The sequence below is a fragment of the Camellia sinensis genome, chromosome 6, assembly GCF_055761805.1.
Source record: "Camellia sinensis isolate YWXY chromosome 6, ASM5576180v1, whole genome shotgun sequence".
NCBI classification, from domain to species: domain Eukaryota; kingdom Viridiplantae; phylum Streptophyta; class Magnoliopsida; order Ericales; family Theaceae; genus Camellia; species Camellia sinensis.
This window is the reverse complement of record NC_138966.1, coordinates 58,832,032-58,848,539: the sequence shown is the minus strand read 5'-3', so window position 1 is coordinate 58,848,539 and position 16,508 is coordinate 58,832,032. Positions and strand designations below refer to the sequence as shown.

The 16,508-nt window shown below is 32.1% G+C and overlaps 1 protein-coding gene across 1 annotated transcript; it reads right to left on the bottom strand.

The window, feature by feature from the left end:
• Positions 1-1,651: 1,651 nt before the first annotated feature.
• On the bottom strand, positions 1,652-14,046 carry LOC145792658 (ent-kaurene oxidase-like). Its single transcript, XM_082873839.1, has 8 exons — positions 13,782-14,046; positions 11,565-11,725; positions 3,232-3,393; positions 3,001-3,141; positions 2,645-2,899; positions 2,383-2,544; positions 2,075-2,269; positions 1,652-1,992 (listed from the first exon to the last, which is right to left on the bottom strand). Exons 1-8 carry the CDS (start codon positions 13,942-13,944, stop codon positions 1,681-1,683), a joined length of 1,551 nt encoding a protein of 516 aa, XP_082729965.1. The 5' UTR covers positions 13,945-14,046; the 3' UTR covers positions 1,652-1,680.
• Between the last annotated feature and the right edge of the window lie 2,462 nt (positions 14,047-16,508).

Here is a 16,508-nt window from a genome sequence, read left to right as displayed (position 1 = left end):
AATGCTAGGTATCATGAAAAACCTTTCATGAAAATAATCATGAAAGTTTTGTGACCCTAGGACTATACTTATAATAAAACACCACACACTAATCAAGGTAATTCAAGGATAATAAATATTTCATGATCATTTTCATGAAAAAATTTTCATGATCCCTAACTTTTCTCAAGCATCACATACTAATCAAGGTAATTCAAGGATCATAAATCTTTCATGATCATTTTCATGAAAAAAATTTCATGATCCCTAACTTTTCTCCTCTAAATATATGGTATGAATGGAAAGTAAGAAACGAATACCATCAAGAAAATTTCTATCCAAGTCACTATAAAATTTAGTAAACTCACCACCTACACTTTCCTTTCGAATTTCATCAATATGCAGGGGAATGACAATTGGAAATGTCTCTACCCACTACTACAGAAATACTTAAAAGATCACAGTCTCAGTATTTTTCAATACAAAAAGCATGATGTATAAAGGCGTGATGGTTTTTCTAACCTTTTCATCACGTATTTTAACCGTGATAGTAAAATTAAAAAACTAAGATTGAAAGTCAAAAAAGTAATTAATATTGTAATAAAGGTTTTAGTTTTTAACGGAAAACTGTGATTGTTTGTAAAGATCCAATCTTATGTCTAGTTGTAACCGTGATGGTTAATACATAAAAGGGTAAATTAAAAATATACCCTGGGGTTTACTTAAAATACGAATTGCCTCTTGTGGTTTGGAAAATTACAAATACCTCATTGTCAGAATTTTTAATTTAACAAAATTAATTGAAAAAGTGAAATTTCTAACCGATCACCTATACAATAATAAAGTTATCTGAATTATTAATTGAAATAAAATTTTAACATTATTAAATACAACTAATTAATTTGATGATTTATTAATAAAATGGCATATTTGTTATGAAATTAGAAACCTTAAGGGGCATAATGTAATTTCTAGAACCCTAAAGGATAATTTGTAATTTAAGTAAACCTTAGGGGATTTGTTTGTAATTTACCCTATATAAAATATCTTAATTTTTGTGAAAAACCGTGATAGATACTATTTTCTTTTGTTTTTGTTAACCGTGATCATATTTGGAAAAAAGAAAATCTCGTTTTTTAAATTGTGATAAATTATTGAACTCAATTATTTTTCTGTAAATTTTATTATGCATTAGACGAGAATAACTCGCAATCTTGAGCATAACTCATTTACACAAAGTGAAGAATACATGCCATTTCATTGGTTGAAGTCACAAAAAGTACAAAATGAACCAATGAAGTGTTTGTATTGTTCACATGTGTGTGAACAAATTTACACTTTAATAAAAAACACTAGGTAAAATACTCGAACTTATTTCATAACGTAGCATTATTTGCATTACACTGGAGCCATGTCAAAATGACTGGGAAAATTCATACTATAAATAAAAACAATTATTTAGTAGACTTAAAGCACCGACTCAACACCACAGACAGTAGATAAAATAAGACATGCTTACATACACCAAGGATCCTCTAGAGTGAAATTTCCCTAAAGTTTCCTAGAGTGCTATATTTTGTGGTTGAGATTTACTGGCAAGTCACATCAGAAAAATTGATGTGACTTACCAGTAAATCTCAACCATACACTGTAGCACTTTAGGAAACTTTAGGGAAAAATCATTACTCGCTTACATAATCATCAATTTCTCGACTTTATAATTGCTTGCAATGGATGAAGTTTCTGAGTGGTGAGCCCTAGAGTACCAACATTTTCTTCCTCCCCATCTTTGAGTCTCCACTCAAACTCTTGTATAAATCTACCAATTGCAGTGCACGCAATTAGCATTGCTTGAAGAGAACCTGCACACACCCTCTTTCCGCCTCCAAAGGCCATTGTCTTGTGCAAATCCATGACATCAGATTTCTTGTCAAAAAATCTCTCAGGGTTAAAATCTTCAGGATTCTCCCATTGTTTCTCGTCCATGTTACACCCATAAATGTTGATAGCAATCTACATACACAGGATAGTTCAGGATTAAAATGGCTGGCAATAACAATAAAAATAGCAAGATGAGAAGTGAAGAATAATCAACCTCACTATTGGAAGGAACATAGTATCCTCCTATTTGTGTATCTTCATGGACATATCGCATAGGAACTAATGGAACAGGACTGTGCTTTCTCAATGTTTCATGGAACACAGCATACAAGTATGGATGCTGACACAACTTTTCCTCTGTAATCTTCTCAGAGCCACAAACACTTTGAATTTCTTGATAGAGACGATCCTGTCCGATTCAGTCAGAGTCAAGCAGTGTTACATGAAAAAATCAGTTAGAAAAAAAAGGCACTTGCGTACTCTAAACAGAGTGATACATAATAGATTAGAGATTGAAACAACCTGCAGGTTTGGATTCTTTCCAAGTTCATACATGGCCCATTCCGTTGTGACCAAAGTAGTGTCCGATGTTTCAATAATCACCTCCCAGAGCAACATAGCCACTTGTTTCTCCGACAGTGTTTTCGCTTCAGCTAACAAGTAGTTGAGATAAGAATTCACTTCCTGGTTTAAAATCCCGCCCAAGTTATGTAACTATTAGGCCATGACACCACTTAAAAAAGGTTCAAAAAGAATGTTTAGTTAAGGGCAAAGCAACGGTTACCTCGCTAGAAGCAACCCGTTTACTATGCTTCCTGATCAGGGCCTTCATCAAGGCTTCCCTACGGAAATACATTTTCTGGATTTTCATTTCAAAACTTTTGTTTGGAATCCATTTTAAGTATGGGAAGAAGTCTCTCCAATCTACATCGATTGCACCAGCCATTGGGTCCTTCACCAAAACCCTGAACATCTCTTCTCTTGATAAAGTGGTTCCAAGCTCATCCACATAAATAGATTCCACATCAGTCCCCAGAGCCTGCAAATCCCATTACATTTCTCTGATTAGTCTTAGTTTTACCTCTCACTTTTCCAGTGCAGGATTTTGAAAAGATGAGTACTAATGAAAAAAAAACTCACTTCTTTCATTGCTAATCCAAAAAGTTCAGATTCAAAGATTTCCCTGAAGGATACAGCTCGAAGAGGATAGTCTTTCACGTGAGCATGGAATTGTCTTGAAGTATTATCTATCAAGGTGTCCCTGTGGCCTCGGTGTCGCTTCTGTATATTGAGATCATATATTTGTAAAATGTACAAATACAAAATATGCAAAACAAAAGCAGTATTTGAGGAGAACTATGTGGCACGAACCAGTGCAGTTGGTCCCAAAACATTTGTGAGTATATGTCGCTTTACTGTTTTATGGAAATCATCGTAATCACTCGTTGCAACCATGCATTTATCAGAAGTGAGAATCTTTAGTGCGTTTGATAGCTTTCTCGTTGAGATGGATGAGAATCTGGTTACCATGGCCTAAAACAACCCAAGAAGACTGTAAGTTGCAACATAGTATTGTATTCTACAACCAACTATTATAATGAAAATTAAGAATCCATTATAAGATAAAAAAATAATAACAAAAAAAGCCTCAATTTTCTACCAAACTGGCATTTTGAAGTGCTAGTTTAAGTTTCGTTCAAGGGTAGTATGACAAGCACACAATACCAGGTGTTGTATGATTCATATGAATATCATTAGGTTGCTTTATGTAGCATAAATATTTCAGTTTAAGAATTATTAACTGCGAGTCTATAGGTCGAAGTGTAAGATGGATAAAATATGATGCATTAAGCATGTCTTCAGTGGCATAATGGACAACTTGTCTTTAACTAGCAAACATAAGATTGTTATGATATGTCAAAATCAACTATTTACTATGTGCCTTTCTCCTTCCATGCAGTATAGTCAAGTGGCCTTTAGCTGCAAAATTTATGTCGTTTTGAAAAAAAAAAAAAAAAAAAAAAAAAAAAAAAATTAACAATCATTTATTTGGACTGTGGATTGGTTTTCTCAAGAAAAACTTGTCATGTTGTAACACAAGATCAAAAGGATCACAGAGTTTTTAAAAAACAAAATTGTCAACTGGAAAATGACTTAATTAAAAATAAAAGGTCAGCTGGCCTATATAAAAGAGAGATTTATCTCCTCATAGGGAAAAATAAGAACTCCAACAACTAGACTCAACGAGAAAGGGCTCTCTTAGCACATCAATGTGCAACCACATTACATTGCCTTACAGTAATTAAGCACTGCCTATTCTAGTCAAAATATTTTGAAATTTCATTCTTGATTTGTAAATGATCATATAACCCAAAAGCACCCATTCGTTCCATGGAACAAGAATGCTCGAATAGTCAAAAATGAGAGATTTCGAGTCATAATTGTTGGATCAAGTCAAGATTTGTACTTAGCCATCTCTAAAGGAGACAGCAATGGACATCGTGAAGTAAAATTGTTGGTCCTTGTGAGCAAAATCTCACTCTAACGTACACAACAAACATCAAATCAAATTTTCTTTCCACTTCAAAACACTGGCACAGTTGTCATGTTGAATCTGGCATGGCAGATAAATTCCTTTGATTAAATAATGATATTGGCGAATCCACAAGACAACCAAACGGCTTTATTTATTCAGTAATCGGATATTCATGTCATACTTTGGATTTTTTATTTATTTATTTATATTTTACATCAGGGATGTACTTCATTAACATGTCATTTTCTTTGGAGGGAAAAACAATGATAGATAGCTGACTCATTTATTCTAATATTTGAATTTACCAATGAAAAACCAAACAATAATAATAATAACAACATAAAGAAATTCTCTACTTCGAGTGTCAAATGTCAAAAGTACCAACTCTGATAAATAACACATTAGCTAACAATAATGTTACATCTACTGAATTTGGGTTTGCTCGAATTTGTGTACACCGGTTGACACACTAGACATCTAGGACGTGGCTATCATTTGGGCAGATGCCCGTTGACATGTCAGTTGACAATGGTGACAACCGCGGTTGACAAACACTACAACAAAATTGAATTTTTATGGCATCACATCAACAACATACAATAAATGCAAGTCGTAAATTTTCACTTTCACACCTTTTGTTTTGTTTTGTTTTGTTTTTTTTTTTTTTTTTTTTGCATGTCGTAAATGATATCCTCACAACAGCATGTCAATCGCCTACACTGTTAGTGCTAATAATGATGAATTTTTAACAGCTTCTAATGTTTTCCGTAAATAATGAAACTTTCTATGACATGTGTGACAACCCCGTCACATATTATGCTTTTAATTCTTTAATTATGCATGTGCTTGTGTGCTAGGTGTGAATTTAAATGTTGATTATGTGATTAATGTAGTTTTTGACTTCACATCTATTGATCGTAAGAATATCTGTTATGATTTTTGTGACAATCTAAAATCGAAAGCCTTAATGGCGACAGGAATCAAAATTGATTAGTTCATTGTGATTGGAAAAAATTTTAGAACCTAATGAGGAGTTTGATTAAAATTTGATTCAGTTCAGAAAAATTAAGTTTTGATTAATTAACTTAAGTATACTTAGTGAGCTTAAGCCATAATTAGTATCTAAAGCTAATCAACTTATAAATATATACATATGTGTGTGTGTGTGTGTGTGTGTGTGTGTGTGTGTGTGTGTGTGTGTGTGTGTTAGGTTAGAGACTTAAGCATTCTTGAGCTCAAAATTCTGAAATTTACATTCTAGAAGAGAGTAAGAGCAAGTTACAGAAAGAGAAGCAAGAGAACTTGGAGTTTTGGCTAGAGGCTTGAAGAATTGAGGAAGACAACTCAAATTTTGCTAGAATAAGTGTTATTGAAGACCTTAGGTATGTATTTGAACCTTAATTTATGAATCTAAGTTAACAAATATGTGTATTCAAGAGCTCATATGATCAAATACCATAAATGAGTTAAGGATGATGAATTTGAAGCTAATTCATACATGCATTCATAGTTTTGTTGAGTTTCATCCTTTTGAACAAGGTTTTGTTATCCATGTTAGGATTGAGGATCATATCATGCATGCATTCAAGAATTAAGTTGTTTTGAAGCTAATCTCCATGTTTTTGTAATCTTTGGAAAAGAATTTGAAGTTAAATGTTACATGCATGATCATTTGAGTTTGAATTCATGAAGTTTGACCTTGAGGTTTGAGAATTAGTCTTGTATCGATGTTTATGGAAGAGTTTTAAGTGTTTGAGAAGTTGTGTACAAGCCATACAAGTTCATGATTTTAAACTATGAGCTTTGAAGTTCTACTATGTTCTAGAAATTCCAAAATTCTGCCTCACCACTCGAGCGAACAATCTATCGCTCGAGCGCACATTTCATGCATCCAGTATTTTTGTAGACAATTGAAGTTGGCTTGAGCAACCGCCTTTTACTTTACACTTTGGCTCGAGCAAACATCGAGCCTATATTTGGACCATCCAGCACTTTTGCAGACCTAGTGGTCTACTCAAGCGACCAATGTTGCACTCGAGCGAACTATCCTATTTCAGTATATTTTGAAAGTCATGTTCTACCCATTTTGGCATTCTTATTCCCTTTTGAGTATTCTCAGGCATATATTGTGCATCCCAAATGAATTAATGAGTTAGAATAAGACTTAAAAGAATTGAATAAGTTAAAGAACAATCCGGTTAAGCAAAGTAATTCTATGTGTTTATGTTTATGATTGTGTAGTACCATCCGCAAGGATGTGTCAGCAATAGAATCATAATGAGTAATATCTTAGTAAATATATTTTCTCATTTACTCCATTTTATGAATGTCCTAATGTGGTAAGTTTTTTCGAAACTATGATTTTGTAAGTATGAGTTTCTATTTATCTGATCAACATGATATCTACAAATGTGTTTGATGAAATATAAACGTATATGACGGACCTAAGGTCATTCTGTATATTTGAAATGGATCCAAGGTCATTCCATATATTTGACAAGATGGATCCAAGGTCGTTTTGAATATTTGATAAGTTTGATTATCTGCTATGAGTAGACCAAATAATCATTATGCAGCTGTAAATTATTTGACCCAAGGTCATTCCGCCATTTGTTGGACCCGAGGTCGTTCTATTATATGTTGGACCCAAGGTCATTTTGTCATATATTAGACTCGAGGTCATTCTGTTATATATTGGACCCGAGGTCGTTCTGTAATATATTGGACCCGAGATCATTCTTTTATGATACGAAACTTTTATGAGAATGATTTTGTTTAGTATTAGAACTTATTCATATAACTTCTTTACTTGGATGTTATTCACTGGGTTATCGCTCACTCCGTTATATTTATGTATGTAGGTGAGCTGCGAGATGTCCAGCCTTAGTGTGCCTATGAAAAGGTTACCGAGTTTTTGTGGAGCCAGCTAAGGATGCCTACGCACGAGGTTTTTGTCTTTTATTTTGTTTTTATTGGTCATACTTGACCATCTTTTGTTTATAAGAAGTTTAAGTTTTGTAAGATCATGAATTATACTTTTGTGTGTTAAGTCTTTGTGCCTCGAGTCTGAAATGAATGTTCAAACAAGGTGTGTTGTATGACTGTGAGTTATTAACGTATAAGATGTTCCTGTTTATGCCATATATACTCATCTCATTGGACAAAATTTTATTATTCAGCTTCTATTTCTCGCCCTATATAATTAAATATGATTTGATTTCTGCTTGAAACCATAAGTAATCTCATAATTACTGATTAGTTATGATTCAAACCTCTTAAGAGTGGGTTCGTGACATGACAACATACGTATGACATGCTATTAATTAAATATACACGAAACACGGATGCTATCTGTTGAACACATTTCACTTTACGTGGCACACAATTGTCACTGTGAAAGGTATAACCAAAAAAGACAATAGGCGCGAAAACAAAATTTACTCTGGCACCAAACACTAAAAAAAATATTTAAAAAAGAAAACAAATATATCAATATGCACTTTACCATTTAGCTCTAACTCTTTGGCTTCTAAGCAAAAGGAAGTGAGAGGTTTCATCTATTTCTCCTCTTTGGCTTTTAATCAAAAGGCACCAAGAAGCTTAAATCATCTTCTATAAACTCTTCTCCTTCCTCTGCTCTCAAACCCCCCATTTCTGTTTTGCTTCCCAAAGTTCCTCGTCTCGTCAGGCACATCAAATTCTCTTCCAGGTAATCGATTCTTGATTTTTTTTTATTTTTTTTTTTGCTATGTTGGTTTGTTCATAAATTTCTTTGTCTGTTCATGGTTGAAAACTTTATTGTTGGTTTGAATTACTTTAATTTGGCTATGTTTTATCAATTTAGTTACATTCACTATGACTTTTGTTTTCAACTATTTCAGTTGACAATTAATTTTTGAATCTTTGAGAGAGAGAAAGAAAGAGTCGAAGGGACGAGCAAAGCAGATATACACCAAGTGAAGAAGGTACTACTTTCTCTATATCAACCCTTCCTCTCTCTCTCTCTCTCTCTCTCTCTCTACTCATTCTTTCTCTCTCTATATCAACGCTTTTAGACTAATTTTGGTTTCGATTTAGGTTTTTCTTGCGCAATTTTGTTTTCAATTTTTGACTTTTAATTCGATTTAGGAACAACCTAGCTCGATTTAGTGAGTTAAGATCATCCAAAAGCTGTCGTTTTGAAAATAGGTGAGGGGTTTCTTCATATTTATCTATCTATGGTATCGATTTCCCTTCATATAAAGTATCCGGATCCTCGGCCGCCCTACCCGGCAGCCTCCCAAAACGACGTCGTTTTGGGGGTTTTTTGTTTTTTTTTTCTTTTCTTCTTCTTCGTTCTTGCTTTCTCTCTCTTCGAACAGAAACCAGAGGGAGAAGAGGGAGGAAGGAGGAGGGAGGAGGCTGGGAGCTCGCCATCGCAGCTCGTCGCCTCGCCGCCGGCCGTCGCAGCCGTCCGATCGTCGCCCGATCCAGCTCGTCGCAGCAGTTGCACCGTCGTCGCCTCCGCCTTCGGCCCCGCCTCCGCCTCCTCCTCCTCCTCCTCCCCCGCTGGTTATGGCCCCCTCCAGTCCGGCCCTTCCCTTCCTCCTCCTCCTTCCTCCCTCTTCCTCTCCTTCCTCCCTCTCTTCCTCTGCGCTTTTTTTTTTTTGAAAATTTGCCCCCAAAACGACGTCGTTTTGGGGGCTGCTGGAAACGGCTGCCGGGTAGGGCAGCCGAGAATCCGAACTCTCATATAAATACATATATCACTGTATGTTCATAAAGCCGATTGCTTTTTGTACTTTTTTTATTTATATTATTATTGGGTTTATTGGTTTTTTTTTTAATTTTTTTTTATGGTTAATTGGAGATATGTACAGTATTTTAAGAGTTAGTTTTTGAATTTGTTATATTTCCTTTGTAATAGCTAAGTTCTATGGGAAGAAGGTGACGCTTCTTTGAGTTATAGCTAAGTTTTTGTCTTTTTTGTTTTTTTTAATCTTGTATTCGGATTCGCTTTACAAGTATAATTCTCGAAATAAATCAAACTTTAAATCCCATCAAAATTATATATAATTCTAAAAATAATTTTTAAAATTATAATTCGGGTTCTTTTTTCCCTTGAGAGTAGTTTGTTATTAGAATTTTTTGTTATTTGTCTCTTGAGTGTAGATTTTTTTTTTTTTTTATATAGAATATAAATTTACTAATTTAGGAAAACCAAGATATTCACACTCCACTTGTGAGAGGCTAAAAGACAAAAAATGGAGTGTGAAAAGTTTAAAGGGGAGTGGAAATATCATTGCTTTAAATTATGCTATAAATTATTTTTCCATCTCAAACTAACTTTTCATATTCATAACCAAAGTTCATCTCTTTCATTTGGATACACATTTGTATCGGTTGGTTTTCTATTGTTGGAGGTGACCTGGATATATTTGTGATTCAGTTTACATGGTAATAATTTTTCTAGTGTTCGTTACCATATGTGCTTCCATGATAAATATGTGCTCTGTTATATGACATTTTTTTATTGTTCCTTATATTGTAAAGTTGATTGCTCTTACAGAATACATATTACACTATTCAGTGATGAATATTTGTATGTTGAAATTGCAAATAAGGTATGTAAAATGAATTTGGTGCATTGAAGCATTTGTATGATGTATGTTGAAATTGCAAATATGGTATGTGAAATGAATTTGGTGCATTGAAGCATTTGTATGATCTATTATCACTACTCTGCACATAAAATCAAGTTTTGGAATGACTTGAGAAATTTGTGTCAACATAATATATCAAAAAATTGTGAACTTGTGTGTTTTATTACTGTAGTACTTAAAGCAAGTAGCAAGGGAACCGAGAACAACTTGAGGTCATTGAATTATTTGAAATTTTTTGGTAAGAAGGTGAACATATTGTATAAAACCACTGGTTTGCTCTTTGTTATTTTACTTTGTATGCTTCACAAGTAAATAGATTGTGTTCTGTTTAGAACCAGTTATTTTGTTTGGCCACTTGTTATTTTCTTAAATGCATCAGTTTCCTTTGTATTGTACTCATATTATTGGGCATGTTTCAGCCATACGGTCGACCACTGGTGACCTTTTTTTAAAAAAAATATATATATTCTACGACATGCAAAAAAATCGTTGTTAAAAGATTTTTAATAGCATACAATGGAATGTCATTGAAGCGAACATCATAATAGAGCTTTGCATTGCGCGTCGTAAAAATATATCCATGGCATGCATTTAGTGCCGTTAAAAGTGATTTTTGTTGTAGTAGAGGGTGACGCCGGTCATCCAGGCGGTCGTCTAGCCGGTCTTCCAGCTTACGTAATTTGGACAATTCAGACGAGTCTAAATTCGATGGATCAATCATTTTTTCGTTAGCTAAATTGCTACCTCCTCTTGGAGATGGTCTTTAATAAGATAGAAAATACCCATCACTTCAATTATAAAGTAAACAATTTTTGGGTAGTCGGAAATATTTGTATGATTAAAACATCTTTTTATGAACAATAACAAATTCCTCTAACATAAGCCATATATGGCAGCTTTTCAGGTAGTCTTAGTATTTGAACCACAATTAAACATGGATGACTGAGGTCTACTGTGACATAGTCACAACAGGCCCTGTTCTGACCAAGGGTGGGGGTTATTTTAAGGCCGTCGAAATGATTTAAATCATTTATTTATAAAGTTCGTCAAGTAATCATTGATTTAAAAAATTAAATTAATCACACATTGAGTAGAAGATTCATTTTTAAAATCACATTTGTCATCTAGTTTCTTTTCAAAACAAAAATAATTTGATCATATGAATGTTTAAGTATGATTAATTAATTTATTTATTTATTATGTAAATAATCTATTTAACGTGTTATACAAGACAAACCATTCGAATCATCTCCACAAACTCAAATGGAACCCATCCTTGCTCAAATCATCTTAACAAACCCCAAATGAACCCCACTCTTGCTCAGAGCAGATCATTGTGCCTTGCTCACAGCCAACACCCCAAATATGTAAGGTGTCCATGGTGATAACATTTTAGCTTTCTAAATGTGTTTGGGTATGTAAATGAGTGTAATTGTAACATTGTAAATCACAAGATCAAACTGCCTTTGGCATTTCTGGAACTGAGAGAAAAGAGAGAACCGAAGTAGAGGGGGGTGTTTGTTTACCTCCTTGGCAACGTCGGTGTTATTGAGGACAACGATAGTGTTGGAACCAGTTCTGATAGAATAGACTGGACCATAAGTCTTGGCCCATCTGGTGAAAGTCTTGTGGGGTTTCTTCTCCTTCAGTTGCAGCAGATTCCCAATCACTGGCAGTCCCGGTACCTCTGCATGCATCCGTACATACTCAAATCAAATTAATCAACGACTTATTTCTAAATTTTGCAGGAAAAAATAAAAATAAAATAAAAATGGATTAAATTTATTTAATCCTCTTGTGGTTCCCTTATCATTCAAACATAATCAGAAAGTCTTTATATGATTTTGTACTAAAATGTAACTGTTAACACTGTTACTTATAGATATAAAATGACTATAATATCCTTAAACACTATTTTTTGTTATTTTCTTTCTTTCTCGTCTCTAATACGCATAATTTATAATATCTAACATTAATTTAAGTAAATCACAATTAATTATAAATTCTTAATTATTTATTATAATTCTTAAAATTTTATTCTAATTTTAATTTAATTGTATTTTATGTCACAATTAGTCCTATTTATTATAATTACTACCTTTTTAATCTAATTTTAATGTAATATTTTAGATCACAATTAATCCTAAATTCTTAATTATTTATTACAATTCTTAACATGTTAATTTAATTATAGTTTAGTTCAATTCTTAATTATTATTTATTTTATATTTTTATTTAATTATATTTTAAATCAATGTTTAATTATATTTTAGTCCAATTCTTAATAATATTTTAATTAATATGTTAATCTAATTTTAGGTTTGGAAAAAATGATGTTAAAATTGTTTTTTTGTTGTATTAATTTCACTTTAATTTTTCAAAAATCAAACTCACTTCAAAAAAATAGTGTATGTAATACACATTTTGTTTGTTTAAATGTGAAAAATCAACGGTAACACTTTTGCTCTAAATCATATGATAACTTTCTGATTATGTTTGAACTATGAGGGAGGTAAAGTGTTTTGAGGCACAATCACAAAAGGATAGACTCCGCTCAGGGCCGGCCCTAGCCCAACGCGAGCAAGGCTGTCACCTTGGCCCCAAATTTTGTCAAATTTTAAGGGCCCCAAAAAGTTTTAGCTCTTATAATATTATAGTAGGTTTAAAAATAAATTTTCAAATTAATTAATTTTACTTCACAATCCAAATTAAAGATCCTTGAAGCATCTTCAACCCTTCATTACATTTTTTTTAATCTAATTTGATTCCAAATTTGAATAAAAAACTTGATTTGATATAAATTACTCCAACCCTTTCATCAAAAAATTTTCAAAATCATTTTAAAAACCCTGATTGCAAATTTTCGTTTTCATCAAATTTGATGAAAAAAATGTCGCCAATGCTTTATCTTGTTTAATTTTCATTAAATACAAATTTGATAAAAAAAAATAGTTCTCCATTGATTTAATAAACATTTGATAAAAATGTGCGGTATTAGTAAAAAAAACTACGAGTACTTAATTACCATTTTTCTACAATTTTTTTTTATAATTATGTATGTATTAATACTATATACTCTTAAAAATTGACTCAAAAAATATATTTATGTATCTCATTCATTCTAGGTATGACTCGTATTAAATTAATTTTAAATTTACTTTATACACCTTCGAGGTAAAATTTTGAATAAATAATTTTATTATACATAAAGGGCCCCAATTTAAGATTTTGCCTTGGGCCTCGGAAATCTCAAGGCCGGCCCTGACTCTGCTCTATACCTTCATCTCTTCATATCTCTCCATGCCCCTCTTTGAGGCCCAATTCGGATTCACACTGATAATTTGAACCGTCTATTTTGTAAGTTTCGCAATAAAAGATATACATGCAAAAAATGAATTTCATTGAAAAATTATAAGCACAGGAACGAAAAATATTTTATTTTATAAAATGTAGGGTTTAAGTTTACAATCACATTTCTTTTTCATTTTATCAAACAATGAGATTTTATTTTTATTTTTTTTAGTTTTAAATTTTTTAATGAAACTCGTTTTTTGTATGAATAACCTTTATTATAAAATTTACACGATTTGAATTATCGGTGCTGATCGGAATTGGTGCCTATAAGAAGGATAAAGAAAATTATGAAGAGATTAAGGTATGGAGAATAGCTTACCCGACCACGGAAGGGTAAAATAAATTTAAGCCAATAAAAAAAAGAGAAGAGAAAGGGGAGGGAGCAGTACCAGGTAACGGTGGGAGATTTGAAGCTCTCCTCTTTTGGTCATAAACATAGCCTTTGATCAACCACAGTAAAAGGCCACCAAGAGCAACCGCGGGACCACCCATGGCAATGGCGGTTCCGATAGATAGTGTTTGAAGATCCATGATTGCATCCATTAATGCCATTGTTGATTGACAAAAAAAGGAAGAGATAAATCTCTCTTATGGGTTTTGCTGTGTATTTTTGTATATCTCAATCAAAGATAAATGGACATATATATATATATATACACTAGTGAGTGGCACACACGATGTGTGTGCAATTTAAATAAGTAGGAATAAAAAAAATAATAATGAAATTAATATTATAATGTGTACTTAGCTTAAGTGGTATGAGTCGCCCATCTCTTTGTTTAACTTTTTTTTTAAAATTAAAACATACTGCCACATGGCATGAGGAGAGTAAAGCAAGCTTCAGGACACCATATTATGTGTTCACTTTATAATAGTATAGAAAGAATAGAATATGTTAGTTTAATTGGGGTCTGAGTAGGTAGAGACAAGGAGTGTTGTGTGGGTTCCATTGGAGAAAAGAAATCTGCCGGTTTTGTTTTTAGTTTTAGTTATGAGGAAATTGTACTTTTTTATTTTTGGTATTTTTTTATTTTTAATGAATTTTTTTAATAGTTTAAGTAATTTTTTTTTTTAATTTTTAGATACATCTAACATAAATATACTTAAAAAGTATAATATTTGTGAAAAAATCTTTAAAAAATTTACTTATTACCAAAAATATTTTTAAAAAAATACGAAAATTCAGAACATTGTTCGTATTTTTGCATATTTATTACTTTTTTAAAATATTTTTTTACAAATATTTTATTATTTAAATGTATATAAATAAGATGTATCTAAAAAAGTAAAAAAAAAAAAATTACCTACAATCTTAAAAAGATTTACCAAAAACAAAAAATATGAAAAATAAAAAAATTCAACTTTTAAAAAACTAAAACTAAATACAATGAATAATATACTGAATAGTTTTCAAAATTGATACCCAAAAGATAGCTGAAGAACAAGACGAACGAGGGGGCTGGGTTTTGTCGTTTAAGAGAAGATGGCGCTTGAGGAAAAGGCGGAGAGGTAAAGGCAGGTACCCTTTCCACATAGCATGACTTCGGCCTTGGACCCACCACAAAATGGGTTTGAGTGGATGCTGGACTGACTCACCCACCTCTCTCTCCCCTGTCCCTTTCCCTTGATGCTCTCAGATGGCCAAAAATCCTCTGTTCCAAATAATTATCTAATAATTTTCTGATAAATAGAAAGATAATAACGATTGTGGGAAAAAAAAAAAAAAAGCAGAAAATAAATTGTGCAAGTAGAGAGGATCTGAATCGGAAATATAAAGGACAATTTAAAATGTTTTACTTCTTAAATTTCTTGAGCATGAAGCATAAACAACATGCTAATATATTTTTTTTTTTTCTGAACAATTTTATTCTAGATATATATATATATATATCTCAGAAATTTGAATAAAAAAAAAAAAAACATATCATTTTTTAAACATATTAGCTTCATGGGCTGACTGAATAATCTAGTTCTCATTAATGTGTGGTGCGTTTCTCGTCCAGTTTGCTGGTTTATTAAAGCGAAGGAAACAAGAGGTGCAATATCTTTCTTTTTTTTTGAATTTTTTTCATTTCATTTTTCTGATTCAAGTTTTGCTTCGTCTTTTCTAGAATTTGCTGCTTCATTATTCAGTTATGTTGTGTTTGGTTGGGAGATTTGAGGAGGGATTTGGAAAGAGAAATGGAAAAGGTAGGTGAAATGTGAATAAAATATGTATATATTTCACATAGTTTCACACACCTTTTCCCTTTCCCTTTTCAAATCCCTCCTCAAATCCCTCAACCAAACACACCATTAATGTCGAGGCCATTATTGTATGTATGTGCCTTTGTGGGTTATGATCCTCAAATGTGGTGCATGACAGAAAATTTATTTGTGCACAAAACAAATTTTGGAAATTTAAAAGAAGAATCATGTCAACTTTTGATTAATTAATTATTATTTTTTTTGATTTGTTTTATTGTGTGTTCCATAATGGTATTTGTTTATAAGTTTGTAAATATGAAAGTAAAATTTCATCTCTGCTATTTGTGATTACTCGTTGTAAGATATAGTATGTTTTTTTTTTTTTTTTATATGCACTATTCATAGTATGACAGTAAAATTTTACCCTAGTAATATGTTCTTGTGTGATTTATTTTGTGAACTAGTAGTGAAGATATGCTTTTTAATTGATTGACGGTAAAAATTTACTATAAATCAGAGTAAAATATTACTGTGAAAATGAGTAGAATGTAACTGTTTACGTCAATTTTGACGGTAATTTTTTTTTTAAAAAAAATTTCATAGTCAATCTGAATCTTATTTGATGAGAAAGGTTTAAATATATTAATTTTATTAAAAAACAATATCCAAATTAAAAGTTATATCATTTTAGTCAATAAGGATATTTTAATACAGTGATGTGTGTTGGACTTTTCAAAATTTATTTTTTGTACTTATCTTTAGTACATTAAAATTATATTATGAGAAAATTTTAACCAAATTCCTCTTTTGTATTGAGGTGGCTTACATGATGCTTCTAGCAATTGACAAATGTCAACTCATATAGCCATTGTCAACTTATACTAAGAAGATAATTGGGATGAGCTAAGCCCAAAAAAAAGGCAAAAATT